Source organism: Elephas maximus, chromosome 10 (assembly GCF_024166365.1).
Source record: "Elephas maximus indicus isolate mEleMax1 chromosome 10, mEleMax1 primary haplotype, whole genome shotgun sequence".
Lineage (NCBI taxonomy): Eukaryota > Metazoa > Chordata > Mammalia > Proboscidea > Elephantidae > Elephas > Elephas maximus.
In genome coordinates, this window is record NC_064828.1 from 119,066,019 (window position 1) to 119,093,604 (window position 27,586).

General features: G+C 63.3%; 1 protein-coding gene across 5 annotated transcripts; it reads right to left on the reverse strand.

Annotated features, from left to right (window-relative positions):
* Nucleotides 1–980: 980 nt before the first annotated feature.
* On the reverse strand, nucleotides 981–26,297 carry AKT1 (AKT serine/threonine kinase 1). 5 transcript variants are annotated; one of them, XM_049897434.1, is made up of 15 exons: nucleotides 26,193–26,242; nucleotides 23,907–24,084; nucleotides 23,560–23,688; nucleotides 11,267–11,395; nucleotides 8,857–8,968; nucleotides 8,095–8,242; nucleotides 7,511–7,642; nucleotides 7,284–7,349; nucleotides 6,466–6,534; nucleotides 6,004–6,129; nucleotides 5,798–5,926; nucleotides 5,449–5,663; nucleotides 5,018–5,105; nucleotides 2,204–2,306; nucleotides 981–1,906 (listed from the first exon to the last, which is right to left on the reverse strand). In XM_049897434.1, exons 3-15 carry the CDS (start codon nucleotides 23,603–23,605, stop codon nucleotides 1,827–1,829), a joined length of 1,443 nt encoding a protein of 480 aa, XP_049753391.1. In that variant the 5' UTR covers nucleotides 23,606–23,688; nucleotides 23,907–24,084; nucleotides 26,193–26,242; the 3' UTR covers nucleotides 981–1,826. The 5 variants fall into 5 exon arrangements, with proteins under 5 accessions (XP_049753391.1, XP_049753390.1, XP_049753387.1 ...); XM_049897433.1 differs by lacking the exon at nucleotides 26,193–26,242 and adding an exon at nucleotides 24,587–24,792; XM_049897430.1 differs by lacking the exon at nucleotides 23,907–24,084 and having other exon boundaries at nucleotides 26,193–26,297.
* Nucleotides 26,298–27,586: the final 1,289 nt, after the last annotated feature.

The window sequence follows — 27,586 nt, forward strand, 5'->3', positions numbered from 1 at the left end:
TCACACCACCTGAGTGGTGTCCTTACGAGGCACAGGGCTGGCCTTTGGTGGCATGATGCGTCTCCAAGCCGAGAAACCACCAGAAGCTGGGAGAGTGGCCTGGACCAGTGCGCCTGCGGCCCCCAGAAGCACGACAGAGCTCTGTAGCTGTGAGCCTCACGGCGTGTGGTACTTTGTTATGGCAACCACAGCACTCAGGCACCACGCAAACCAGACTCCTCCCTCAGGACACAGACCTCCTAGAAGGTGTCCGAGACCAGGCCGGGCTTCAGGTTAGCCCCCTAAAAGGCCAGCCCATGTCCCTGTGCCCTGCACGCCCCTCCTCAGGAACTGGTGGCCTTGGGCATCGGGTTCCTGGTGGGCTCGGCTCCCCTGTGAGGCAGGTGGATGCTCCAGATGCTGCTGTGACCCTGGGGCTAGGCTTTGACCATTGGGCAGGTGGGAACAGGACAGGGTGGTGGGGCCGTGCTGACCACAGGGTTCCCCGTGTGACCTGGCTATAGCACCCTGAGATCCCAGTGGGGCCTGGGCCATCAGGGCTGGGGGTCTAGAGCACCATTCTTCCTGGCCACCTCCCCAAACCCCCAAGACTCCAGGGGGCTTGGCTCTTGTGATGGGCTCCTCTGCCCAATGCCCCTAAAACTGGCCATGGGGAGGCACACCCACACACTCCCCCCTCACTGCTGAGGTGGGTGAGGATGAATGGGGGAGGGGCTGCACTAACCCAGGCCCCTCCCGAGACCAGATGCCTAGGAAGGGCCAGTGGGGGCAGCCCAGGGTGCCTCACCCTCCTTCATGGAGCCCTGCAGGGCCAGGGGCTGCGGGACACAGGACCAACCCTAGGCACAGGCCCGCTGGACGGCCCGCACCGCTCGCTACACAGCACCAACCATCCAGCCAGGTGGCAGTGCTGACGGGAGCTGGCCAGCTCCCCCAGGGCGCATGCGCCGTAACCCCACGTGGCACAACCAGACAACCCAAACTTGAAAAGCAGTTTTTATTGAAGAATTTGGAGGGAGAGCTTCATATTATAATAAAAATACTAAAGTTGAATGTTGTAAAAAAAATGCCATGGGAGCAGCGCGGCGGCCAGCTGAGGGTGCGGGAAGGTCAGGGGCCGCCCCTTCAGAAGGGGGTCAGGCCGGGGGTCACGGCGGGTGCTGTGCCCAGCGGGGCCTGGGGGCAAACAGCGGAAACGGAAGCCTCTAAGAAGGACAAGTGCTATGTGGGGGGCTAGGCAAGGAGGGAGACAGACGATCAGACGGAACATGGGGTGGGGGAGCTGGGGCCCTTCCTGTTACTAAGATTAAAAACAGCCCCCAAATGCATTTAACAGCATAATACACGGGGACAAATTTAAACCTTGTTCCTCTGTCATGGGGGTGGGGAGCCCCGCCTCCTCGAGGTCACTGCCACGAGGGGGCATGGCCTAAGTGCAGGGGCCAGGAGAGGGCTCCAGGGGACCCAGAGCGACGAGCTTGTGGTGCCCGCTGGGCCGAGGCGATGGACCCTGGGGCAGGACAGCCAGGGCCAGTGAGGGGCCGGGTGAGGTTGGAGGCAGGCCCACCCACCCACAGCCCACCGCCCGTGGCTGTAGACATCCTGAACGTTTTCCTAGGTTCACCTAACTGTTCTGAGTGCCAACGCTGCATCTGGAGGACAACCTGGATGAAATAAATTAAGAAAACCCGCAGGACCACGTCTTCCTGACCGGCTCAAAGGAAGATGCGCCGAGAAATAAAATTAAATATGGTGCTCGGCAAGGCCCCTATGAGCCTACCGTCCAGGCCCTCCACTGCTGCCCAGGACGTCTGCCGGAGCCTCACTCAGGCTGTGCCACTGGCCGAGTAGGAGAACTGAGGGAAGTGGGGCCTGCGCTCGCTGTCCGCACACTCCATGTTGTCATCTGCGGGCAACAGATGACAGACACACGTCAGACCCACACAGCTCTCCCAAGCGCTCTGCACCCCCACCTAGGGCCTGCAGGAGTGCCACTCCCAAACTCTACCCCTGGATGCAGTGATGCCCTGGAACACTATGGGTAGGACAGCCAGGGGTAACCCTCTGGCTAATCCCACCACCCTCCAAAAGGAGTCTTTTTTTTTTTTTTTTTAATTTGGATTTGCAAACATCTGAAGCCAGCCTCCCTGCCAGGCAGCCCTCGTCAGCAGAGGGGCCCACTCTGGGCCCAACCCCCACTCACCTTGGTCAGGTGGCGTGATGGTGATCATCTGGGCCGTGAACTCCTCATCAAAATACCGGGTGTCCGTCTCCGACGTGACCTGGGGCTTGAAGGGCGGGCTGAGCTGCAGGAGGTAGGAGGAAGGAGGGCATGGCTGAGGTCACGCTCCAAAAGGCAGTGTGCCCCCCCCACCCAGAGAGCTGAACCCTCAGCTGGAGGACAGGGCATCAGAGGCCGTGTGTCCCCACTGGGCAGTGCTGATGTCCAGGCTGCACCGATGTTACTGACATCCAAGGAAAGGGAAGCCGTTAAGCACTGCAGGGCAGAGCTCTGGAAAGGAGGTGGGAGGGGATGCGTAGGCGTGATCTGGCCCTGGGAGGTTGCGGCCGCATCTGTGGGCAGCGGCTGGTCGGAGCCTGTCTGGACACTGCTAATTCCTGTCGGCCAAGGGCAGGGCAGGGCAGAGCTGGGTCACAGCAGCCCGTGCAGGTGGCAGGAAGTAGTATATCCCAGCTCTGCAAGACCCTGCTCACTCACCCCAGAAGGGGCCAGCCAGTGCATGGACCCCTGTCTCTCCTATGAACCAGGAGGGAGACCTGTGCTACAGGGTGGGCTCCCAACACCCCCACCCTTCCTACCAGAGCCTCTGCCTGGCCACGGGGAACAATTCAGGAGGGAGGCGCAGAGTCGTGTCTCCACGTCCCTCTACCCACACAGGCCAGTGAGTGGACCGAGGGGAGACCACACCTCTCCCAAGGTGGGGAGCCCAGGTATATGCCAGAACAGGGGGGCAGGATGAGGGCAGGGGTGCCACAGCCCATGGAGGGAACCCAGACGCAGCCGGTCTCTTGGCATGGCCCCAGCCACAGTGGTGTCGATGGTGTCTTCAGCCCAACCAGCTCCCCAGGCCCCAACCCAGCCAGGATACCAGGGGATTGTTCTGTTCAAGCTCAGCCTGGAGGTACCCGGAAACCTACAAAGGGGGCTCTGAGGACCCTTCCCTGCTTAACTGCTGACCCAGGAAATGGAGGTTCAGGAACCAGGCCCCTTCCTCTCTACAAGTCCCCTACCCGCCAGCTGCAAGCCCCAGTCTATGCCCCAGCCACTGTCCCTCCACTGTCTCTCCAGAGCCCTTCAGCCCCGGGGCACTGGGCCTCTGCCTCCAGGGCTCCTATCTGAGGGTGGAGGAGGGAACTGAGACTGAGTCTGTCCCAGTCCTGCCCTATTGACGGTGTGACCTATCTGGGTACGGCTGTAGAGAGGACTTGCCATGGCCTTGGACGTGAGGCTCACTGTGAAGTGCTGTGTACATGCAAGGAGCCCCCAAAGACAGCCTCCCAGGCCCCGCAGGCAGCACCTCCAAAGCAGGCCCCTCTGGACTACAGCAGGGCGGGGTTAGGGCCCGATGGGACCGGAGAACAGAGGTCCAGCCAGCCTTGGTGCTGCCCAGCCTAGCCAGTGGTGTGTGGCCAAGACGGGGCTTCTGGGGAGGGCGGTTGGCACTGGGGTAGACGTGTGCCCAGTGAAGGAAGCTCAGTTTACCAGTCACAGCCCTCCTGAGCCCAGGGGCCAGACCCCGTCAGCCTGGACCAGGGTCCCCAAAGCGAAGGGCAGTGTGACAGTCCCACAGATAGGAAGCAGCTGCCCCCCTACTGAAAGGCACCCACATGTGCTAGAAGAGCAGGTGGCTGTCCCCATCCCATTCACACCCAGAGAGCAGAGCTGGGCTCTCCTTGCAGCAGGAGAGATTGAGCTCAGACAACTGGAGGAACTGGTGGAAAGCAAGGCTTAGCACCCCTGCTCCACATCCAGCCTTCACCAGCAGCCATCAGTGGAGGGGGAACTTGGCGCTGGCATCTGAAGGCCATGAGGCAGGGACAGTCTGTCCCTGTACCACAACCCCAGGAGAAGGGAAAGAGAAAGGACAGATTGCTTTTCAGGAGCAAGGCCTCCAGATGAGGAACCTCTGTACTTGGGGCTGCTGCTGGCACCTGAGATGGAGTTCTGTCTGTGTGCGAGTATGCACCTGTGCTAGTGCGTGGCTGAGTTTTTCTGTGTGCTGGTGTGTGTGCAAGTGAGCGTCCAAATGTGTATAGCTGTGTGTATGAGCGGGAGTGCAGTGAGTTTAGTTGTGAGGGCGAGTGATGGTGCTGGCTGTGCGCACAGAGGCAATGTGTGGTGGGGTGTGGTGTGACAGACGCAGTATGTGGCGGTGGCGTGGTGTGGTGGCTGCGTGGTGTGGCAGCGGTGTGTGGTGTGGTATGGCGGCCGCGTGGCGTGGCACTGTGGTGTGGCGGCCGCGTGGTGTGCAGTATGGTGTAGCGGCCGCGTGGTGTGGTGCAGTGTGGTGTGGCGGCCGCACAGTGTGGTGCGGTGTGGTGTGGCGGCCGCGTTATGTGGCGGCGGCGTGGTGTGGCGGCGGAGTGGTGTGGCGGCGGCGTGGTGTGTGGTGTGGCAGCCATGTGGTGTGGCGGTGTGGTGTGGCAGCTGCGTGGTGTGGCGGACGCGTGGTGTGGCGGCCGCGTGGTGTGGCGGCCACATGGTGTGGTACGGTGTGGTGTGGCGGCCGTGTGGTGTGGCGGCCACGTGGTGCGGTGTGGCGGCCATGTGGTGTGGTATGGTGTGGCGTGGCGGCCATGCGGTGTGGTGTGGTACAGTGTGGTGTGGTGGTGTGGTGTGGCAGTGTGGTGTGGCAGCCGCATGGGTGTGGCAGTCGCATGGTGTGGTGCGGTGTGGTGTGGTGGCCACGTGGTGTGGTATAGTGTGGTGTGGCGGCCGTGTGGTGTGGCGGTGTGGTGTGGCAGCCAGGTGGTGTGGCAGCCACGTGGCACGCACCTTCTTCTCGTACACATCCTGCCACACGATGCTGGCGAAGAAGCGGTGCTGCATGATCTCCTTGGCATCCTCAGCACCCCCGCCGAGCCTGGGGGGAAACGAGGTCATGGGGACAGTGGCCTGCCAGGTGCTGCTGCCCCATGCGCCGCCCCCGCCCTGCTGCGGGATCCTGGGTCCCAGGGGCAGTGGAGACAGCCGTGCAGCTGCTCTGAGCCACTGGGTGGGCAGGAGCTGCAGATGGGGTCTGGGCTTCTGGGCAGGTGTGGGGGAACTGCAGGGTCTGGGACGGGCCTGTCCAGCCCTAGCACCCCTGTCCAGCAGCCTAAGAGGTGGCCAGGACATCGTGTGCTGACCACTGGCATGGCCTGGCAGGCAGCCCAGACACAGTCCAGTGCAGAGGCAGTGGGGGCAGGCGGGGGGATGGCACCCACCTCTGCTTGGGGTCCTTCTTGAGCAGCCCGGAGAGCAGCGACTTGGCCTCAGGGCTGAGCGTGCGTGGGAACCGGATCTCTTCCATGAGGATGAGCTCAAAGAGCTTCTCGTGGTCCTGGTTGTAGAAGGGCAGGCGGCCACACATCATCTCGTACATAACCACGCCCAGCCCCCACCAGTCCACGGCCCGCCCGTAGTCGTTGTCCTCCAGCACCTGAGGGAGACAAGGTGTCACAGGGTGCCCCCACCGACAGGTGAGGAGGGGAGCGTCACAGGGCACCAGGTGCACCCCTGCTACAGACGTACCTCAGAGGCTAGGAACTCAGGCATCTCCCTCCCACTACACACCTCAGGGGCCAGGTACTCGGGCGTGCCGCAAAAGGTCTTCATGGTAGCGCCATCCTTGATGCCCTCCTTGCATAGCCCGAAGTCTGTGATCTTGATGTGACCATCCTTGTCCAGCATGAGGTTCTCCAGCTGCGGGAGCGGCCGTGGGTGAGTACACAGCCAAGCCCTGCAACCCGGGGTCCAAGCACCGCCGCACCCCCGCTGACCTTGAGATCTCTGTAGACCACGTTCTTCTCCGAGTGCAGGTAGTCCAGGGCCGACACGATCTCAGCGCCATAGAAACGGGCCCGCTCCTCGGAGAACACGCGCTCCCGGGACAGGTGGAAGAAGAGCTGCAGGGACGGGGTGCTGAGGCGCAGCCCATCGGCTGCAGGGGCAGGTGGGGTTAAGCACTGGGGCCGCAAGGCTGGGGCTTCTGGCTCACGGTCAGGGGGCAGAGGGATGGGCAGGGTAGGACCTCCCCGGGTCACGTGGACGTGGTCAGCCAGTGCCCAAGGGCCACCAGAGTCTGTCTGGGAGGCTGCCCAGCTGGGCAGAGCTGTGAGAGTCCAGGGGGAGGGACCCCCCCAGCATCACTGGCACCAATTGTGGGTGCCACACACACCTGGGGGAAAGGGAGTCTGAGCTCAAGGCGGGACAAGCCCCTCTGGTGGCCACAGCAGCCCTACCTCGCCCCCGTTGGCATACTCCATGACGAAGCAGAGGCGGTCGTGGGTCTGGAAGGAGTACTTCAGGGCCTGGAAGGGGAACAGGGCTAGGACCGAGGCCCAGGCAGACTCGGGGGGGTGGGCCAGGCCCCACGTGGCATGCAAAGCCCAGCAGTCTTGGCTCAGGGATGCGAGACAGAGGCCCCAGGAGACAAGGAGCCGCCAGGGGCTGGGTTCAGGCTCCAGGCAAGGGAGCCTCAGGAGCGGGGTAGGGGGGCTCCAGAGCAGGGTGGGCTCTGAGACCCTGGCTGGCAGCCCTGCTTGGACAGGACCGAGCAGGGGCCGCCTCTGCAGTCTACCACCAGGAACCGGGCTCCAGAGGAAAGGAGCCACCGATGAAATGCTAGACAGCTGGGGGTTGCGGCAGCAAGTTGGGGACCAGCCACGCTGGCCCAGCCCCTCAGCTCACCAAGCTTCCAGAAGGACTGAACTTGGGGCAATTGTCCCTTTGTTTCCAGATGCTAAGAGTTTTCTGTGGATGCCTACCAGGGATGGGACTCCAGCATTAGCCTCGACGGAGGACGCAGCCCCAGAGGCTGGCCTACAGGGGCTAGGGGTGGGGCCACCCAGGCCTCAGATGGGGGAGGAAGACCCAGGCCCACCCATCTGACTCCCGAACACAGGGGGCAGCGGCCCCCCATCCCACCCTGCCCACTCTGATCCCCCAGGCCCGAGCTCTGCCCCACATGGAGCCCTGAGGATGGCCTGAGTGCGTGATCCCCGGCCCAGCCCCTCGCTCCCTGCCCAGAAGGGGGCCCAGGAACTCAGGGGACACTTACTGTCAGGAAAGGGTGCCTGGAATTCTGGAGGACACGGTTCTCGGTGAGTGTGTGTGCCACCTCATCCTGCAAGACAGGCCAGACGGTGAGAGTGGCCTGGCCCCACAGCCCTCCCCCCGCCCCTGCCCCCCAGTCTCCCCTCCCCGGCAATCCCCTTGCCCCCCAGACTTCCTGCATGTCCCAGCCCCTCCACTGCCCTACAGACCCCCACAGCACCCGCCTCCCACCTTGGCCACGATGACTTCCTTCTTCAGGATCTTCATGGCGTAGTAGCGGCCCGTGGCCTTCTCCTTCACCAGGATCACCTTCCCAAAGGTGCCTTTGCCCAGTAGCTTCAGGTACTCAAACTCATTCATGGTCTACAGGACAGTGGGCAGGTGCCCAGGGTCAGGAGGTAGGCCCAGCACCCACCCACCTGCCTGCCCCAGGCGTGTATACAACAGCCAACAGGCCCCACTCAGAGCCACAGCCTCTGGCTCACAGCCAAGTATGGGTGACACAGGGCATCCCCAGGGCCCCACGCAGGTTCTGATGCAGGTGAGATCAGGCCTCCAGGGTTTGTGGGAGAACTCGGGCCTCGGGCTTTGGGACAATGGTGGGACGGACACCCCCTGCCTTCCAGAACACAGGCATCCCCACTTCACTTCTGAAATGGGCTCTAGGTCATGGATGACCAGACCGTGCGTCCATGGGAAAGGGGACTTCAGGGAAACCAAAGCCCCACACAGCAGTCCTGAGGGGATCCTGGGGCTAGCCGCAGGGATCCCTGATCCATAGTCTGGCCTGGGCAGAGGTCAGGGTGGGGGCTCACCACACGGTGCTTGGGCTTGGCCAGGGACACCTCCATCTCCTCAGCCCCAGAGTTGTCGCTGGGTGAGCCTGACCGGAAATCCATCATCTCCTCCTCCTGCTTCTTGAGCCCATCCGCCACCGTCTGGATAGCTGTGGTCCACTCCTCCCTGCGGGTGCCTCCAGGTGAGCCCCCCAGGATGGTGCGTCCAGCAGAGGGAGCTCCCCTGGACCCTCACCCACCCTCCTGCTTGGCTGGCTGGCCCTAGGCATGGGGCAACCACAGCCCCCTCCTCACAGTTTCCCCTCCTCACAGCCTCCCCATCACAGCCTCCTCTTCCTCACAACCTCCCCTTCCTTCTCACAGCCTCCTCCTCTTCCTCACAGCCTCCCCTTTCTCATAGCCTCCCCTCTTCAGTTTCCCCTCTTCACAGCCTCCTCCTTTTCCTCACAGCCTCCTCCTCTTTCTCACAGCCTCCTCCTCCTCCTCCTCCTCCTCACAGCCTCCCCTCTTCACAGCCTCTTCCTCTTCCCCGCAGCCTCCTCCTCTTCCCCGCAGCCTCCTCCTCTTCCCCACAGCCTCCTCCTCTTCCTCACAGCCTCCTCCTCCTTCTCACAGCCTCCCCTCTTCACCACCTCTTCCTCCTCACGGCCTCCCCCTCTTCCTCCTCCTCACAGCCTCCTTCTCTTCCTCACAGCCTCCTCATCCTCCTCACAGCCTCCTCCCCTCCTCCCCCTCCTCACAGACTTCTCTCTTCACAGCTGGCCCCCATGGCACCCCTACCGCTCCTCGGGTGTCTCTACGTGGAAGGTGCGCTCGATGACCGTGGTCCACTGAAGGCAGCGAATGATGAAGGTGTTGGGCCTGGGCCGCTCCGTCTTCATCAGCTGGCATTCTGAGGGGGGGGTGTCACACACCTGAGTACCTGTCCCTGTGTCATGCTGCGAGACTGCTCACCCCACACATGGCCGGGGCTTGGGACCCACCTGCCCCTTCTCGAGGCTGCCTAAATGCCCAGGACCCTGGCCACACCCCTTCCCACCTGGGCTCCACTTAACCCATCTTGAGAAGCCCCATTCCATCCCCTCTCACAACCTCAGTTTCCCTCCTTGTAAAATGGGGCCTGGACCCCCATTCCAGTTCAGACACTGCTCTGAAGCCAAGAGGCCCCATGGGCGTGTCTGGGGTTGGCTTGGGTCAACCCCACACCCACGCCCCTTTCCTGCCTGCAGGCTCTCTCTGAGCTAGCTCCCACCACGTCAGAGGCTGAAGGTGGGCAAATAGAATCCCATGGAAGGGCTGGTGGGGGTTTCCAGGGCAGCGGTTCATCCCAGCCTTTCTTCCCAAGCCGCACAGCCCCTCAGGGGCTAGGCACTAACTACTGTTCCTCTTGGGTGCATGGCAGTCCCAGGTGAAGGGCAGTGAAGAGGGCCCTGGCCGGCAGCTTGAGAGCATGGTGACCCTCCCCCTGGAGGCTCCTGGGGTGGTGCCGGCCAGGAACTCAGGGCACATACAGGTGTGGGGATACACATTTGCAGGAAGGATCATGGGTGGGGCTGAGTGTGGTTTGCGTGGCGGTGGGGTTCTGGGGGAGGGGCGGGGCACCTGGGGGGCTCAGGGTCTGTCCCACATTCCAGCATACTGCCCTGGCAACACCAAGGGGCCAGCCAGCCCCTGCCAGGGCTGAGGGGCCTGTGTCAACACCAGGGAGGGGACTCCCAGCAGACCAGTTCTCTGAGGTTCCCACACAAGCCTCACAGTCCACATGCTCGGATGGGGCCACACGAGGCCCACGACTGAGGTGCCCACAGGGCCCAGCTCCCCCCCCTTGCCCCAGGAGTATGTGCCCAGGGGCCCTGTTCTCCAGCCACCTCCCACCCCTGGAAAAGCCCCTCCACAGGGCCTCACACAGCCGCCTTGCCTTGACAAGCTCTGCCTCCTGCCAGCCTCCCCCCAGCAGGGCCGGGCTCACTGGGCGGGGCAAGGGGGAAAGGGGGAAGCACAGTGTGTTTCTGGTTGAAGGTGCCAGAACCCACGCACGGCACCACGGCTGGAAGTCCTTCCCCTAGCTGGGGTCCAGCCATCTGCTGAGCCTCTTCCAGAGATCTTGGCCTGAGGCCAGAGCTGGGATGCCTACGAGGGAGGGACTGGAGGACTCAGGCCCCAGGCCACATGGCAGCAGGGAGGGCAAGGGGGCTGAAGGACTGGGCCAAGGAGTGAGGGGGAGCCCAGGACCTCCCTGTGGGGAGCACAGCACTTACATCCCAGATGGCAGCGGGATGGGCCAAGGTCCTCCCACCGACAAGCCCACCCAAGCTGTCCAGGATGGGGGGGTCTCAGCCAACACGCCTCTACTGGCCACTTAGTCCCACCTTGGTGCTCGGCCTACATGAAGCCTGCCACCAGGCGATGATGCTGGCGACTGGGGATCAGGAGGCTGCCCCACCCCCCAGACCAGGTCACCAAGCTACCCCCCACCCCCCAGGCCATGTCACCAAGCCCGCCTCCCCACACCCTATGCTGCATCCGCAAGCCCACCCCTCATGCCCCCAGCTGTGAGGGCAGACTCACACACATCATCTCTCCCACCCCCCACCCTCCCACCCCGGCCTCAAGGGCAGACTCACACACACCACCCCTCCCCGGTACAAAAGGGGCTACACAGAGACAGTGCCCGTGTGGTCAGCTCTGTGGGGGCCACAGGTTCACCATCCCGAGGGACCACACTCCTGCCCCACCCACAGCTCTGGGTGGCCTCTCATGGGCTGTGAGGGAGGCCCCCAGGCTCCTTCTAGGGGCGGCACCCCCTCCTTCCTACACGCCTTCTTTCTCGCCTGCTCCCCCTGGGGGTCTCCCGATGAGGGGCTGCCAGCTCCATCTGCATCCCTGGAGAAAGGTCCCCTGGTTCAGCCCATCAGCTCCAGGGCCAGGCTCCGCCACCACCAGCCAGACCCCCAGTCTCTTGTCAAAGAGCCCAGGAACCAACTGGCACTGGGGCAGCCAGCCTGGGCCTGGCACGGAGACCCTGCCCATGGCAGAGTGGCCTGAATGGCCACTGCCCACCAGGATATGGAGGCTTAGGGGCCTCAGTGTGGGGACTGGCTGGTGCAGAGGACCCAGCCATCCCAATCCCACCTAGCGCCCACCCAGGCCCACCACCCCGTCCTGACCCAGGGCACCGAGGGCCACTCACGTGCCACAGAGAAGTTGTTGAGGGGGGACTCGCGCTGGTCCACGTCCTGAGGCCGCTCTTTGTAGCCAATGAAGGTGCCGTCATTCTTGAGCAAGAAGTAGCGTGGCCGCCAGGTCTTGATGTACTCACCTGTGGGACGTGGCATTCGGCAGCCAGTCACACCAGCTCAGGCCGTGGGCAGATGCACCCCAGTACCCAAGTACAACCCCAACGGTGGCAGGGCTGGGTTGTGCTCTCCAAGGCCAGTAAGACACTGCACGGGGCCAGCAGGACAGTGAGCTTCACCTACTTCTGCTGACAAGCCCTCCCCCTCCCCATGTCTGAAAGGGTCAGGTAGGCACCTGGGCACAAGTGACCTGCAGAACCATCAGAGTCCCCATGGAATGGGTAAAGACTGGGGGAGGCGAGAAGAAGGAGCTGGGTCAATCTGGACGGCTTCCTGGAAGAGGCAGCACTGGGTGGCTGGTGCCCAGCAACACTGCCAGCAGCTTAGCACGGGCTGGCTACCACCCAGCCCTGGGGGACCAAGAACACTCCCACAACCCCCACAGCCAGCTCCTGGCTGGGACGAAAAGGGGGGTAGCCAGGCACCCACTGTCAGTAGGTCTGTACCACACTGCAGTGAGAGTTGGGGTCAGACACAGGACACGTCCGCAGCTTGACTGTGCCGGGTGCTTAGGGCAGCAGCCCCTCTCAGGTGGCAGTACCTCCTGTCCAGAGTCCCCGAGCCCTGGTTCTGGCCATGCCTGGGAAGCCAGGCCTCAGGGGGGCAGGAACCCCGCCAGATACCCGGAAGCACTGAGGCACCAAGGGCAAACAGTCACCCGCTAGGGCCGGCCTGGGGGCCACACAGCACCCCACCCAGGGCCCCCAGGTACAAAGGATAGTTTTCCCCGAAGTTGTGCAACATCAGCCGTAAATAGGCGCTCACACCCAGGGATTGGAGCAGATGTCCTCTGCGATGTTCCAGCGACTGTCATTTTTCATACTGACACCCAGAAAAAAATGTTTCATTTACATTTTGCCGAGCAAGGAGTTTGAACAATGGAACTTCTAATTAGGGGGCAGCTTCATCAGAGAGGCCACTGGGTGGAGGGTGGGGGAGCCAGTATGTGGGGATGGGGCCGGGAGTGAGCAGCAGCAGCCCCGGCACCCCCCAGCCCTCCTTAATGCAGACAGAAGTCACAGTGGGGGGCAGTGAAGGGGGGCAGCAGGCACCTCCACCTGCTTAGAGCGTGCTGGGTTCACAGGGTCCTGGCATGGCCTGGCCACTCACTTCCTAGGGACCCCTGACCCTAGGGCAAGGCATCCCCCCAACCCATTCCCCCAAAACAAAGGGCCACGAGGGCCAGGACAGCAGACCCTGTGCCCTTTCCATCCTCAGGACCTCCGTAGCCATACCCTACCTGGGCTGGGAGTGATACAGGTCTGATCCCTCCCTCCCCGTCACAGCTCCACCACCTCACCAACCTCAGGGGCCAAGATGAGGGGGCAGGGGCCCAAGGATACAGGCAGGTAGCCTATCACCAAGCCCAACAAATGACTAAAGCCTCTTGGTCTGGGGACATTCATCCCCCACCGGCCCCCACTGCCCAGACCTCTATCAGAGCACTTGAGGGCATAGCCCCACAAGCCTTGCTCCACATGCCCCACGGCAGTTGGGGGTGCTGGTAGAGCCATCCTGCCCCTGCTTCAGGGAGCCCACCCTGCCCTAGGAGGTTGGCCCTGGGCGGGGGGTTGGCGGGGAGTGGCACAGACCACCCTCAGTGCTATCCCCAGCCCAGGCAGGGGCCACTGGCCAGGCCAAGACCCCACCAGGTCCACAGGTGCAGGGCATGGCCAGGCAACATTAGGGACCTAGGCCGGAAACGGAGGGTGCCCACCTTCGGCAATGTTGACCTAAACCCAGGGTGGACCTGCAGGGGAGAGATGAGGCAGCAGGGGGCTTCCATCCCCTTCTCACTTGTCACCAATCACACGCTGTACCAACGTCGAGAAGAACCTACCATGCAGGAGCTCCAGCCGGCCCTGCTGGATCCTCAGAGCCCCTCTGGCCAGCTAGTGGGTATGGGCCCCACCTTCAGACACTGGCTCCTGGCTTGGGCCTCCCACTTGATCCCACACCCCCCACCCCACAGCCGCGGTTCTGGGTGGGAGTGAGCAGAGCACTCCTGGGGGTGCGTGCCCACCCGCTGCCACCCAGCGCCCCACACTCCCACCCGCCTGGCACCAGTCTGGAGCTGTCGGCCCTGATGGAGTGCCCCCCCTGCCGCCAGCTGCTGCTCCCCAGGACGCTAACTGCACTCGAGAGCGATGAGCCGCCACGCCGCCCACGAGATCCATCTTGATTTGCCAACTGCTGGGGCCCCATGGAGCCCGACGGGCCACCTCACGCACCAGGCACGCAGCCCCACCCGGTATGCCATACGTGGCTGGGGAGCGGACCACCATGGCCTCAGTGTCTCTACCCAAAGTGGGCCTATAATCCCCAGATGGGGTGCTGGGGACAAGCACCCAGGCAGGCCCTGACCCCCTCACGTGCCCAGTGCCCACCCCCACCAGCCGTGGTCCTACAAGCTCAGGGTGCCGGGGCCCTGCTCAGCCCCCAGGGGCGGGGAAGGCTCTGGAGCTAGGAGCAGGGTGGGTTGGGGGTGTCCCAAGGACAGGGTCTCCTCTCCCAACTGCCCCGGGGCTCTGCACACCCAAAACACAGAAAGGAGGGCAGGCCAGGTCCACACCGACCCCACTGCATCCCACCAGACGAGCTGAGGGCAGGGCGCTCGGGAGTCAGGCACAAGGGGGGAACGTGGCTGAGGCAACAGGATGGCAACCCCCCAGCCCTGCCCCCAGCTGGGGACCAGGCACGCACAGCTGCCAATTCTGGGCCACGGGCAGTGGGAGCAAGTCCACAGCCGGCCCCAGGCCCCCCTGACCCGCCTCCCTCTGAAAACCCCACACTCAGCCCAAACCAGAGGGACCATCCTGTGTCCCCAGAGGTGCTGGGCTCTCATCCTGGACCCCCACCCCATTCTAGTCCCCTGACCCTCCGCACAAGGACAGGAACAGAGTCTGGCTACAGGGAAGGGGGTGTGGGGGCGGCAGCAGTGCCTTCCCCACTGTACAGCAGCCATCACCAGACACAGGGGTGCCCCTGCCCCAGCAACCCCTGCCCGGCCTGGGCTCGGGCACAACCCTGGCAGGGGGCAAAGGAGCAACCAGCGTCTGTACTCAGTATGCCACTCCCCCAGGCCAGAGGCCCACAGAGCCAGGCACCCACCCCACCCAGTGCACCTGCTCTGGCCAGGGACCAGGAGCCTACATGTGGTCATTTAACCTGGGTTCTGTGAACACGCGCTAGCTACCTCTGGCCCAGCAGGTCCCCCGCCTGCTGCCAGGGGGCAGTGCAGTGGCCAACAGGGGGCAGGGCTCTGCAGCGGTGCTGGGGCTTGGTGCCTACCCCCCCGCCCCAGGGGGCAGTTCCTAACCTCCTGCCCCACAGCTGGCCCATAGCTGGGGCAGCAGGGGCGGGTGGGCAGAATAGCAAAGGAGTGGGAGGCTAGGGGGCCCAATGTGCACCTCCAAGACGGTGGACAGGACCTGTGCCCAACTGAAGCCCCAGGCACGAGGGGCAGTGGCCTGCCTGGGTGAGGGTGGGATGAGCAAGGTTACTCGGGACCCCTCCACCATCTCCTCCTGCCCTACCACCCCCAGGGCCCCTCTGTGGAACCTCCCACCAGCTCAGCCCAGGAAGGGGACCTCCTCCAGGCTGCCTCCCAGGTAGATGCTGGGATTCCAGAGGACGCGTGCAGCCAGCCTACCCCGGGCGTCACCAAAGACGTGGGGCCCAGCATGTCCCATGGCAGGCTGGTGGGCATGCCGTGCGGGGGCTCCATGCCCTGTCCAGCCCCCACTGCCCAGCCCTCTCGTCCCAAGCTCCGTGAACGTTCTCTAAAAGTCCTGGTTTTCGAGGAAAGGGCTGGATAAACACTTCGCCGCAGTAGTGGCAGCAGCGGCTGGCAGGGTGCCAGGCAGCGCCGAGCTGTTTCTCCACAGCAAAGTGAGCCCCAGCAGGCCCGGGGCGCAGGCGCCAGCTGACAGCGGCCACCGCACAGTCCCCCGCCGCCCGCACATCCATCGTGCCGACAGCTGCCAGGCCGCATTTACCTTCCCCGGCACATTGAGCAAACAGCCCTGCTGACTGCCACCCTCATCACTGCCAGGATGCGCTGGCCGTGGTCACCTCCAGGACAGCCGAGACCCATCTTCCTGTACCACAGCCCCGAGGAAGCCCTCGAATCCTGTGAACAAGGGCTGAGACGGGGGTGGGTGATGGGCAAGGAGCAGGCTGCCCTGCCCAAGGCTGCTCCCTCAGCTCCCAGGTCTCTGTTGGGCAGATGACCCAATCTGCTCCTTGGCGGGGTGGGTCTCTCTAGGGCTGCACCGTCACTTGGGTCTTCACCGGGCAGAGTCATGAGTAGTTGACTGGGCCCCCAGCATAGGAGGTTTGTAGACCCTAGCCCCCCCTCCCAGAAGGCCTCCCTGGCAGGCATGGAGGGCAGGGACCAGTATGCCCTCTAGCTCTCTGGGGAAACTGAGGCTCAGGTAAGGGGACACTCAAAGTTACACAGGCAGATGGTGACCAGAGAGCCAGGACCACTGCCTAGACAGGCTTTGTACTGTCTCTGCTTCGGTCACCAAGTGCCCACTGCCCTGAGGCCACAAACTCTGCATGCATACCTATGTCCTGTTCCTCCCTCTCCATTTACCGGGGCCACATCAGGTCCTCAGCTGCCTGCTGCTGTCCCCCCCAGCTCACTCCAATGCCGCTGTTATGGATTGAATTGTGTCCCCCAAAAATGTGCGTCAACTTGGCTAGGCTATGATTGCCAGTAGCGCGTGGACGCCCACCCTTTTGTGATCTGAAGTGGTTTTCCTAAGCGTTGTAAGTCCTAACTGCCACGATGTTAATGAGGTAGGACACAGTTTACAGGATTAGACTATATCTTAAATTAATCTCTTAAAATAGGAAAGAAAGAAACAAGTAGACAGACGTGGGGACCTCATACTACCATGAAGAGCCCAGAGAAGGGGGCGTCCTTTGGACACGGAGTCCCTTGCACTGAGAAACTCCTAGACCCAGGGGAAGACTGATGACATGGGTCTTCCCCCAGAGCCAAGAGACAGCTTTCCCCTGGAGCTGGAGCCTTGAATTCAGACTTCTAGCCTCCTAAACCATGAGAGGATTAATTTCCGTTAAGGCCATCCGATTGCAGTATTTCTGCTATAGAAGCAGCACTAGATAACTAACGGAAACCGTTGGTGGTGCCGTGGTTAAGAGCTACCACTGCTAACCAAAAGGCCGGCAGTTTGAATCCACCGGGCACTCCTTGGAAATCCTATGGGGCGATTCTACTCTGCCCTATAGGATCATTACGAATCGGAATCGACTCGACGGCAACGGGTAGGTAACTAAGACAGCCCACACCATCTCCCCAACCCCCCAACACCACCAACTCTAACCACCCTTTACCCCCACTTGGCCATACACCTGACCCATCATTGCTCTGTTCCATGTCCCCCTTGGATCTCTCCAGAAATGACCGGGGACCTTCAACCATGTCACCGCCCCCCCTCCCCACTGACTCAGCGACCCCCTTCAGATAAGGCCACAACCTCCGCTACCCTCACTGCTTGTGTACAGCTGGCTCTGCCTCTGCTAAGCTCTTGACCACCTGCTCTCACTGAAGCAGGATCCTGGGGCCTGTGTAGACGCTGTCCCCACAGTCACTTCCTCAAGGAGGACAGCCTCCTCACACCTGCCTCATCTGTTCTCCCCACCTGGCATGTGTCTGGGCCATTCACTTAGCTGGCCTATTAGAGCAGGGTGACAGCAGGTGGGTGGGCTCTGTGGAGCTGGGTCTGGGAACCAGAGACCAGGTGGTGGCAGCTACAGCTGCACCCTACCATGAGGAGGGGTTGCTCGGGGGCCTGTGTTTGCCCGCAGGCCCCTGTTGGGTGCTGGGCATGGGAAGAGGCCCCAGCTTGTCGGTCACCAGCTCCCCCAACCCATGACGGGCCCACTAGGAGGAAAGAGCTCCACTACCATCCTCCCAGGCTCTCCGGTGGGAGTTTCCAGAACATTTCTAGGGGTATACGTCTTGACCTAAACCCTCAGCCAACACCACAGGGAGACACAACCAAGCCAAGAGGAGGAGGGAGCTTCCAGGCCAACGAAGGGACCCTGGGAATGGCCTTGGCTGGGAGGTGGTCCAGGGAGCTCCTGAGGGGAAGCAGGGCCTGCAGCACTAGCAGGTCACGTGAGGGTCCCAGAGAGTGTGGAAAGGAGAGGAGAAAGCCACAGTGCCTTTCTGGGGTCTCCGCCACGATCGGGGCCCTGCAGCACCAGGACAGGAAGGCAGAGCACGCCCAGGAGGCGACAGGAGACCCACCCCTCTGCCCTCCTGCAAACCCTAGGGGGCTTAAGCAAGACCCTGTGGCAGGTATGCGGACTCCCAGCTCACTCCACCCCGAGCCCAGCCTTCCTGGTGCAATGAAGGGCTCTGAGGGCTGCCTGCAGCCCCAGGAGAAGCCCCCCGCGCTGGGATGGGCGGGAGCAGGGAGAGACTCTATCCCATGCCCCACGCCTGCCCGTGGGAAGCAGCCAGCCCCAGAAAGTGGCTATCAACCTCACAGCCCACCCCACTGCTGATTAATTTTTGCCACAACTTGCAGGGAACCCCACAGGGGGAGGGGGCTGGTGAGGGCTGCAGTTGCCTGACTGGGGACGTGGTCCCTCTGTGAGTCCATTCCCTTCTGTCACTCGCGTCCACATCCAGACTCACCCTGGCCATGCCCTCACCTCCCCATGCCCCCCACAGGTCCCCGAACTCAGCTGTCCATGGAGCTCACACCCAGGTCCTGCTACACCCCCAGCCCAGGGTGGGAGACCAACCTGTCCCCAACCAGCTCGGGGCTCCTCTGACCATGTCAGGCCCAAGGAGGCGCTGCCTCCTCCAAGAAGCCACACAGCATGGGTCTCTCGCCCCCAGCCCCAACCCACAGAAGGGTCCTCACATGCTCAGAAACCCCCAGCCCTGACCTGGATGGCTGGCAGAGGTCTCTGGGCTGAGGGGCGGGGGGTAGACTCCTAGGGCTGCTAAGGGCCTGCAGAACCTGGACCCAGGGCCCCCAAGGTCCTGCCCCAGAGGCCCCAGGGGTGGCAGCAGACTCACCAGTGAACACTGACCACCCCCATTCCAGGATTTCTGGAATACGGGTCTGGGATCGCTCAATCTCCATTTGTGAGCCCAGTATAGGCACTACTGCAAGAGGGAAGGGGACAGGTGGGTGCCTGAGGCTCGGGGATGGCAGAACCGGCCCATAGCTAGAGGGTCCGGTCTCTCTTCAAGGGACGAAAACGCCCCAGGAGAGACTGCCGAGGTGGCTGCACCAGCCTGTGAACACACTAAAACCGCAGAATCACACACTGAACGGTGAGTCGTTTGTTACTTGATTTCTATCTCAACGAAGCTGCCACCAAAGAGCTGCTGGAAGGGGTGCCCACAGCTGGAGAGCAAAGCCAAAGGGGGCACAAGAGCCCAGCTGAACATCACCATCCAAAGCTGGAGCCACAGTGCCTCCCCTGCCCCCACCACCTGGGGCCCATGCCAGTGCCAGGCAAGCCCTCAGGGGCCACCAGGGATGGCACGGAGCAGGCATGCCTAGGGGCAGGAGTGGGCACAGAACATCAGATGCCCGGCTCAGTGAGGGGAGGCCACGGGGAGGCCTGGCCCTCAGCCTGGTCAGGGCATGCCAGCCAGAGGGATGCCAGCCACAGCCAAGCCAGGGTCTGCCCCACCCCCTGCAGCCCTTCTAGGAACTGGTCTGATGCAACCAGTGGGCCCTTCTCAGAGCTGGGGGGGTCTGGTGCCTGACACCCCACCGTCTCTCCCCAGGACTCAGTTTCCTATCTGCACAGTGAGTGCTGGGCCACCCCATGGCAAGTCGGGTGTCCTGAGGCCATCCAGCTCTACCCTCCTCCTGACCCCCCATCAGAGCCCAGCCCTCCACAGGGCACCTCGCCCCAGGGAAGCCCAGCCAGGAAGGAGGGGGGCCGAAGGGCTGGGCCCCCCTGGAGTAGGGGAGCGCGGGACAGCGAGTGTGACCCCCAGCCCCCAGGTCAGGGCGCCGGGAGGTTCCTCTTTTGTTGTTTGTTTTTGAAGGGAGAGTTCAGACCATCACCAAACAGGAAATGACGGGCCCAGCCCACGCCCCGCTGCCCCCTTCCCACCCCCTCACCTCCCAGGCAGGCGGCCCCTACATACCTTATTCCCCCCAGAAGGACTCCCACTGGTCCCCGCAGCCTCCCAGCACCTCTTCCCCCTCGAGCTTGCCCGCGGGTGCAACTCTGCACAGACTCCCCAGGAGCCCCTATGGACAGAAGAGCCCGAAGCCACAGTCGCAAGAGCCCCTGGACCTAGGGGCCTCCCTCATCTGCCAGCCAGAGAAACTAAGGCCCAAGAGGGGAGGTCCTGCTGCCCCCTCCTCCACACAGTCCTGCAGGCCCCCAGCATTTGCTCTCTCATTAAGCTGGACAAGGCTCCTTTGCCCTGCCTGTGTGTTATCAGCCAGACCACCGCCTCCTCCAGGTCAGGGGGACTATGAGGGGCAGCTGCACCTTCCATCCCACACGGGGACCCCAGGTCCCGCCAGACAGCAGAGGCTGGTGGAGAGCCAAGCAGCATGGGGATGGTGCCCCACCATGTACAGGCACAGCACGCATGCCACCTCCCTGTCTGAACAGGCAGAGACAGAAGGCAGTGAGAATCCAGGACGTTGGGAGCCCTCTGGATGGAGGGAGAGGGTAGGGGGGAATCATTGCCCAGGAGCCTACTCTGCATGGAGTGGGGGGTGTGTGAGGGGCTCCCAGAGCCTAGAACTAGGGGAGGGGGTCTCGCTGTGCCAGACACTGGACCATGAGGGGACTGAGGACAGGACCTTGCAGTTAAGTCAGATGGAGGCACAGACCAACAGCCCACGCACACAGGTGGGGAAGACCACGCAGTAACCACGTCCTTCAACTCAAGCCTGGCCTGTGCCCTGCAGATCACCGCCCCTGCCCCTCACCACATCATCTTGATGCCAGCCCAGCCCCTCCCCCAGCCACATCTTAACGTACAGCAGCAAGAAAGAGTGGTGATACGGGACCCTCAGGGCTCTCCAGGGGTGGGGCTGGGCCTGCACAAAGTCCCTGCTTCCCTACCCCCACTGCCGGGACAGGCGAGGGGGCTGGAGCCTCGGGCCACTGGGGCCTGGGACTGGCAAACACACTCTGCCCAGGCCCGTGGGTCCCCTCTGCACCCAGAAGCCTCCCCCCAGGAGACCTCACTGTCCCTCCAGCCCCAGCCATCCACCCATCCATCCGTCATCCAAAGTCTGAGGACCACCTCTTGCCAGCCCCAGGCCTCGCCCCACGGGCTCCCTGCATACTCCCTCTGCTTTCCCCAAAGGGTCCGCTGGGGTGGAGCTTGGCCAGGCTTCAGGAGGGCCTTAGGGGAGGCTTTTTGGAGGAGGTGGTACTGAAGCAGAACCTTCCGCACGGGACAGGGGAAGGCATAGCAAGGCTGCCCCACTCAGCCCAGCCCTACATACCACGGCTGCCAGGCACAAAAGCCGGGAGCAACAACAAGGAAGGGCTGTAAACACCGTTGACATGTCCTGACTCCCAGGTGTGGCTCAGACCCATCTCAGGTATGCACAGGTGCACTCAGGTGCACAGTGACCTGCTGCCTGGACCCCTCCACGCACCCGATGCCAGGCCTCTCAACAAAGCCACAACAGAACCCAGATGCTCCCTCCACCCACCCCCAGAAGAAAACAAGGGTCCTTCCCGGGCCCCCATCTCAGGAAATGTCCCCACCATGTACCTCTACCCCAAATCAGGGGGCGCCCTTCATCCCCGCCCCCCCAGCGTCTAATCCAAGCCTGCCCATCCCCCACCCCTCCCAGCATTGCTGTTGCCCTTTCACCTGGCAGCCCACAGTGGCCACCGCAGCCATCACGGGCCCTCCCCGGCCAGCTGCTGCCCCAGCCCCAAACAGGCAGTGCTTGCTGCCTGCCCACTATGCCCCCAGCCAGGACAGCTCTGTGTTCTGATTCATTTGGGGGCCTATACTTGTCACCCCACCAGGCACCCCAGAGTTAGCACTCAGAAGAGCATTTGTGGGCCAGAAGAACAAGCAGATGGACAGACAGACATGCGAGAACAGTGAAGAACCACGGTGGCAGGCATGTGAGGGGAGAGCAGACCACCGGACGAACGGGCTGGCACCAGAGGGTCCCAGGTTCACCAGTGACAGGCACCGGGCATGAGGGGCACCTCGAGGATAAGGGGCCTTCGTCCAGCAGGCAGGGGCAGCACAGCAGGACACAAGGCGTGTCCCTGCTGAAGTGGTCAGTGCCATGGCCCACTCTGGCACCACACCCCACCTGGGCCTTGCTCAGTGCTGCCCTCTTCCCAAGGACCAGCGCGGCAGAGGGGCCGGCTCAGGACTCACCCCCTGACCTGAGGCTGCTGAGCCCAGTGCATGCTGACTCAGGGCCCCCACAAACCATATCTCCACTCCACGAGGCTGTTCTCCCAGGGAATCTGAGGCCCAAGGAGTTCAACCAACCTGCCCCTGGAGAGGAACCCAGAGATGGAGCTGCAGAACTAGGGCTCAAACTCAAATCTCTGGACATTGCACACAGGGCAAGCCCCAGTGGAAAGTCACCCAGCTCCAAAGCGGACACTCCTGCTGAACCGGCTGGATGTCCTCGTGCTGCAGCCTGAGCCCTGGATAGCCCGGAGGCCCAGCTTCTCCTGGGTCAGCCCTAGATCTAACAGTCAATCAACAAACATTTGCCAAGGTTCAAGAGGTGCAGGCCCCAGGCAGCAGACTATTCCAGAGAAGAACAACAGGGGCAGGGGTGGGCAGGGACTCCTCCACACCAAAGGCGGCTGGGAGGTGAAGCAGAGGGGCTCCACGCACAGGAGGGAGGGCTCCTGGGCAGCAAGGAGGTACTGAGCACTGGGGAAGGGGTCGAGAAGGCAGGCAGGTGCAGGAGGTCTTGGGGGAAGCCAGGCACAGAGGCGTCCCCAGACCACAGCCCTGCAGCCTCCTCACCTCTGTCTCAAAGCCTGATAAGCCGTCCTCCCTGTGGTGGCCAAAGCGAGCTCTAAACATGACTGACCACATCCTTAATCCCCTGCTCAAGCCATCTGCAGCCCCCCTCAAGTCTCATCTTGGCCACTTCTTTGCCTGCTACCTCAGCTCCTACAGCTTCTCAGGTTGGCTTTACTGGGGAGCTGCTGTGCGTCCTGCCAAACCCCGAGTCTCATGACACCCACTTCTCCATCTGTGTCTAAGGCTCCCAGACTTATGGGACCCTTGGGGGAGTCTCCTTAAGAGTGTGAGAGACTTGGTGACATCCTGGTGTTTGGTCACACCAGGAGGGAGCAGGTCTGGAGGAAAAGGAAGTCAGGAATGGGGCGTGGCAGTCCCTGCACAGTGGAGATGGGGGGTGAGCGACTCACCCAGGGCACCTGGATACTAGGCCCCAACCCTGAGGGTCAGATGAGCCAGTCCATCCTGCCAGCACCCCTACCTGAGAGCAGCAGAAGGGGGCGGGTGGGCTGGTAAGCAAGGCTGGGAGGGGAGGGTCCAGGGGTCATCTCCCACTCTCCAGCTCCCTGCTAAGCCCTAGCCTGTGCCTCAGGTTCACATGGGAGAGGAGAGGAGAGAAAAGGCGGGGGTGGGGGCATGGGCACCAGGCTCAGCCAGCAGACAGCTCCAGCATACACTCACCCCGTGCCGGCTCCTGGGTGCTGCAGAGCCCACCGCCCCCCACCCTAGTCCTGGGGCAAGTGCTGGGCCAAGACAAGCAGCCCTGCCCTGCTCTGCCCTCAGCAGCCCTCGGGCAGTGCCCCGGACGGCTGCCTGCCCGGCCTTGGAACACCCCAGTGTCCTCACTGCCTTCCAGGAATGCCAGGAGGCAAGCTGGCAGCAGCTCTCCCACCCCATGCCCCAGCCAGGACGCCACTCAGAGGCCGCCCTCTCCGGCTACACGCTAAGTGGGGCCTCACTGCCCCTCATCTCCGGCTGGGCCCTCCATGCCGACACGCTAAGCTGGGCCCAGGACAATCCCTGGGGAGGAGCCCCTCAATCCCCAGGCATCACGTGCCACCCATGGTGCCTTCCAACCCCAGCCCCCAGGGCACGCATAGCCCCCAGCCCCACAGGGGGTGTACTGACCTCTCTTGTGCAGCCACCCCTCCTTCACAATGGCCACGTCGTTCATGGTGCTGGGCTCCGGTGGGGACCCCACGACACTCAGCTGCTCCTCCTAGGCAGGTCTCCAAGCCCTGGCGGTGCCCACAGCCACTGCAAGACAAGGGACCTGCGTGAGGCCGGCTCCTCTGTCCCCGTGATCTCAGCAGCTGGCTCATCTCTTGCCCGCCAGCCTGACCCACCCTTCTTGAAGATCAGACCCCACTGCCATCCCCCCACCACCGTCCCCTCTGTTGCCCCCACCTCCCCTGGCCCTTGTACAAATCACTCCCATCTCCCAAAGGCCCTCTGGCTTATCCAGCTTCCCTAACCTGCCAACCCAGCTGAGAGGTCGCCTCCTCCAGGCAGCCCTTCGGACTGCTTCAGCCCATGCCTCCCCAAGCCCCTGATCACGGGTACCCTGTCTGTTCTCCTGGCCCATGGGGTTTCTGCCCACAGGCTGGGGTCCCTGGGGCAGGGCACAGGGCCCCTCCTCCCTGTCCCTGAGACCTGGAAAGGAGAAAAGGTCAAACGTAACAAAGGCAGGGCCAGGAGTGCAGGCAACTTGTGAAAATGAGAGCCCAGAGCTGCCCCAGGAGACATGGAAAACCTCCCCTGAAAACCCCCAGGCCCCTCCTAAACCACAACGCTCCTGTCCGTCTGAATCTGGCTCATTCATCCTGTCGCCAGGTACCAGGCATCTCTGGTTTTGCCAGGCCCAGTGCTGGGGCTTGGGACAAAGAGAGGTTCAGACAGACCCTGTCGGCAAGGAGCACCCAGTCCAGGGTGGTTACAGACCCATAATTATAGCATTCAGGAGGCAACAAATAGGGGGGTGGGGGGACTGCACAAACAGCAGTGGCACTGGCGCCCATCCACAGCAGCCCACCAGCCAGACCTCACTGGAGTAGACACTTCAGCCATTGATCCTGCATGCTCTCCCCCCTCCCCCCTCACCCCTGTTGGACGAACTCCTAGGCATCCCTCAAAACCCAGCTCCCACGTCACCCACTCTGGGCATCCCAGGAAAGGGCACTTGACACGATCGTCCTGTGAGCAGTCCTCTGCTACCCTTCCAGATGGGCACTCCCAAAGTGGGCCTGGGAGACTCCTCAGGGACCACCAGGCTGGGCAGAGGACCTCTATGGAACTGATCCCCACTTGGGCACCAGCTCACCCCACGGCAGGGCCTGGTAGCTTTGCACTGATTGTCTTAAGCTAAATTGAAAACAGCAAAAAAAAACCTCATGCCATGTGATATCAGGGCAGAGAAGCCACCCCCACCCCCACCCCCACCCCCCCGCCCTCCATCCATCTGAGCAGTAGCTGCTGGGACTCAGCAGGTCCACCTGCGGTGCTCAGAAGAGAGGCTGATAAAGATATGACCAGGAAAGAGGAGGGGCACAAACGGCTCTATGAAACCCACGGCTAGGGATCTCGGACCGGAGGGGGCATGGCCTGGAGGCAGGGGCTGGACTCAAAGACCTCTCCGTGCCCGCCTTGCGCCTGAGCCCCGAAGGGAGCCGGCCCCAGGGCCTGTGCTGACAAAGTCAGACAGCTGCTGAGAGCTCGGGGCTCCAGTGTGTAAAAATACATCTGTGCACTCACAGGGTGGTGTGTCGACACTGAGAATGTGCGCCCCAAACCAGCCACCGGACAGCTCTGAGCCAGGCCAGCGGGCGGAGGGATCCACCATACATGTGCTGCCGCGACTGTCTCAGGGAAGCCGTGTTATTGCTACTGCTGTTGTTATTGTTTAAGTCACACTTTAAAAAAAAAACAACCTGGGCTAGGAAGAGGCTCCCCCTGCCCCGCCAGAGAATGCTAGGTTTTGAACTGTGTGTTCAGCTGGGGGGCGGGGAACCAAGCCCCCACTGCAGCACCCGCCCTACACGTGGACCAGGGGCTCAGATCAGTCAACAGCGGCCACTTGGAGCAAGGCTGGGGCCCCCCGCGCGGAGTAAATGTGGGGGCCCTGAGGCCACGGAGCACAGCCCCCGCCCTGCCCAGGAGGGCAGCACTCAGAGCCAGGAGGAAGATGCCCAGCTCCCTCAGGGAGCCCCAATGTGAGGCGACAAGCCCCAGTTGCCCTCCAGGCCCGGCCCTGGGATGGGTGGGCAGTGCCCCCGCACCCACTCGGGACAGGAAGCCGGTCCGGGGCCTGGAGGGAAGGTCGGGCCCGGGAGAGGTTAGGAGCCTTTGTGGGCTGGCCTGGGCACCCGGCCACCACGGGCAACTTTGTCTCTGGGAAAACGAGCCCTTCTTCCCGCGGCCCACCCACAGACGCGGACGCGGCGGCGGGCCGAACCTTCCCCCAGGCCGCCTGCGCCCCCGCTGCGCGTCGCGCCTGCTGGCCGCGCGCCCAGAGCCCCGCGCCCCGACCCCCGGCCGCGCAGGCGGGCCCCCTCTCCCGGCCCGGCCCGGCCCCAAGGTCATGCGGGGACCCGGCCCGCGCCCCGGGCCGGCGTGGGCGCCTCCCTCCCGGCCGCCCCGCGCCCTCCGCGCCAGGCCGCGCGCTCCCGGCCACTTCCTGCTCCGCGCCGTTCCGGCCCGCCCGCCCGCCCGCCGGCGCGAACAAAGCCCCGCGCGGGGCGCATCCGGGCCGCGGCGGGACTCACCGGGCCGCGCGTCGGGCGCCAGCGAGCGGGGCCTAGCCGGGCCGCGGCCTCCGGCGCCCGCCGCTCCGCATCCCCGCCCGCCGCGGCCCGGCGCGGGGCAGGTCCGGGCTGGGGCCGCGGCCGCGGGCGGGCGGCGCTGTGCTGGCGGCCTCGCGGAGCCGCCGCGGGCTCGGTGCTCCGGCCGCTCGGTGCTCCGGGCTGTGCGCTGGGCCGGGCCGCCCGCCGCGCTCGGTCCTACCGCCGCCCGCGCCGCGACCCGCCCTCTCCCCGCCCCGCGCCTCCCGGAGCCGCCCGCCCACATCCGCCTCCGCCGCCCCCGCCGGCCGCCCCAGCGCGCCCGGCCGAGGAAGCAGCCCTCCGGCGCCCGCTGCGGGGCCAGCCTCTCCGGCACCGTCCTTCCGACCTCAGTTTCCCTGTTTGCAAAGTGCGCCCGCACTTCCCGGCCCGGAACTGCCATGACCCTGTTAGGACGGGCGGGGGAGGAAGGTCAGGGACGAATCCTGGGGATCTGCCTCCGTGGGGGGCGTCGGTTTGACTGTCAGCGGTGCCCTCGGGCCCAGCCCCACCCTGAAGGGGGGACAAGAATGTCCAGAGAGGCCCCGTTCCAGCAGCCCTGTCCAGCGGGATGGGGGCCCCAGGAAGTCCTGTTTGAGGCGGGCCTTGAATGCGGGCTGGAGTTTGGACAGGCTTTGGGGGGAGGCTGACATTCCTGTGTGTTGAAGGCCCACCGTGCCCCTGGCCATGATCTGGGCCTCCATTAACCGGAGCCAGGCCCTCAGTGCCTACAAGGGGCTTCCAGCAGCCCCCCTAGGAGGAAGAGACTGAAGCGGGTAGTTCCAAAAGGGAATGAAGGAGGGGGTTCTGCGTGGTGACAGGGGAGAAAAGGGGTCTCAGGGCCCAGATAGAGGACATCCAACCAGCACCTCCCAGCTCATGGGCTTCATTCCTCATACCTGTCTGGCCACCCGGTCCTGAGCTGGAGGCAGACACCCAGAGGAACTGGGGCTCTTGTGGTGAAGGGGGTACAGACTCAAGAGAAGGGCTGTGATGGTTGGGATGGCTCACAGCCCAGAGGGGGGCCCCGTGTAGTGTCCTATGCCTTGGGGCCCAAGCCCCCTCCCCGCAGACTGGGAACACCTGGATGACTCACCTGCAGACACTTGTTCTCTGGGCCAGTTTCTCCAACTGACTCCCCACCCCGAGGCCTCCAGTCGATAACAACCCTTTTGTGAAAGGAAGACTCTTAGGAGCCACCATCAGGGGTGGTAAGTATTTGGGTGGGGGGGGGTCATTTTTGTTTTTCATCCAGGGTCAGAGTTCAGCCCGGGCTGGAGGGAGGTGTGGACACTCACTCTGGCCAGAGGCTCACCTGCAGCCAGGTGTAGCCAGCCGTG

Bases quoted from the DNA above. Each gene is read 5' to 3' on its own strand.
- AKT1 (XM_049897430.1), bottom strand. From the start codon at position 23,605: ATGAACGACGTGGCCATTGTGAAGGAGGGGTGGCTGCACAAGAGAG. The intron at 2,307-5,017 runs GTGCGTGCCACG...TACCTCCTGCAG, and splicing joins AGGATGTGTACGAGAAGAAG to CTCAGCCCGCCCTTCAAGCC. The intron at 1,907-2,203 runs GTGAGTGGGGGT...TGTTGCCCGCAG, and splicing joins CATCACGCCACCTGACCAAG to ATGACAACATGGAGTGTGCG.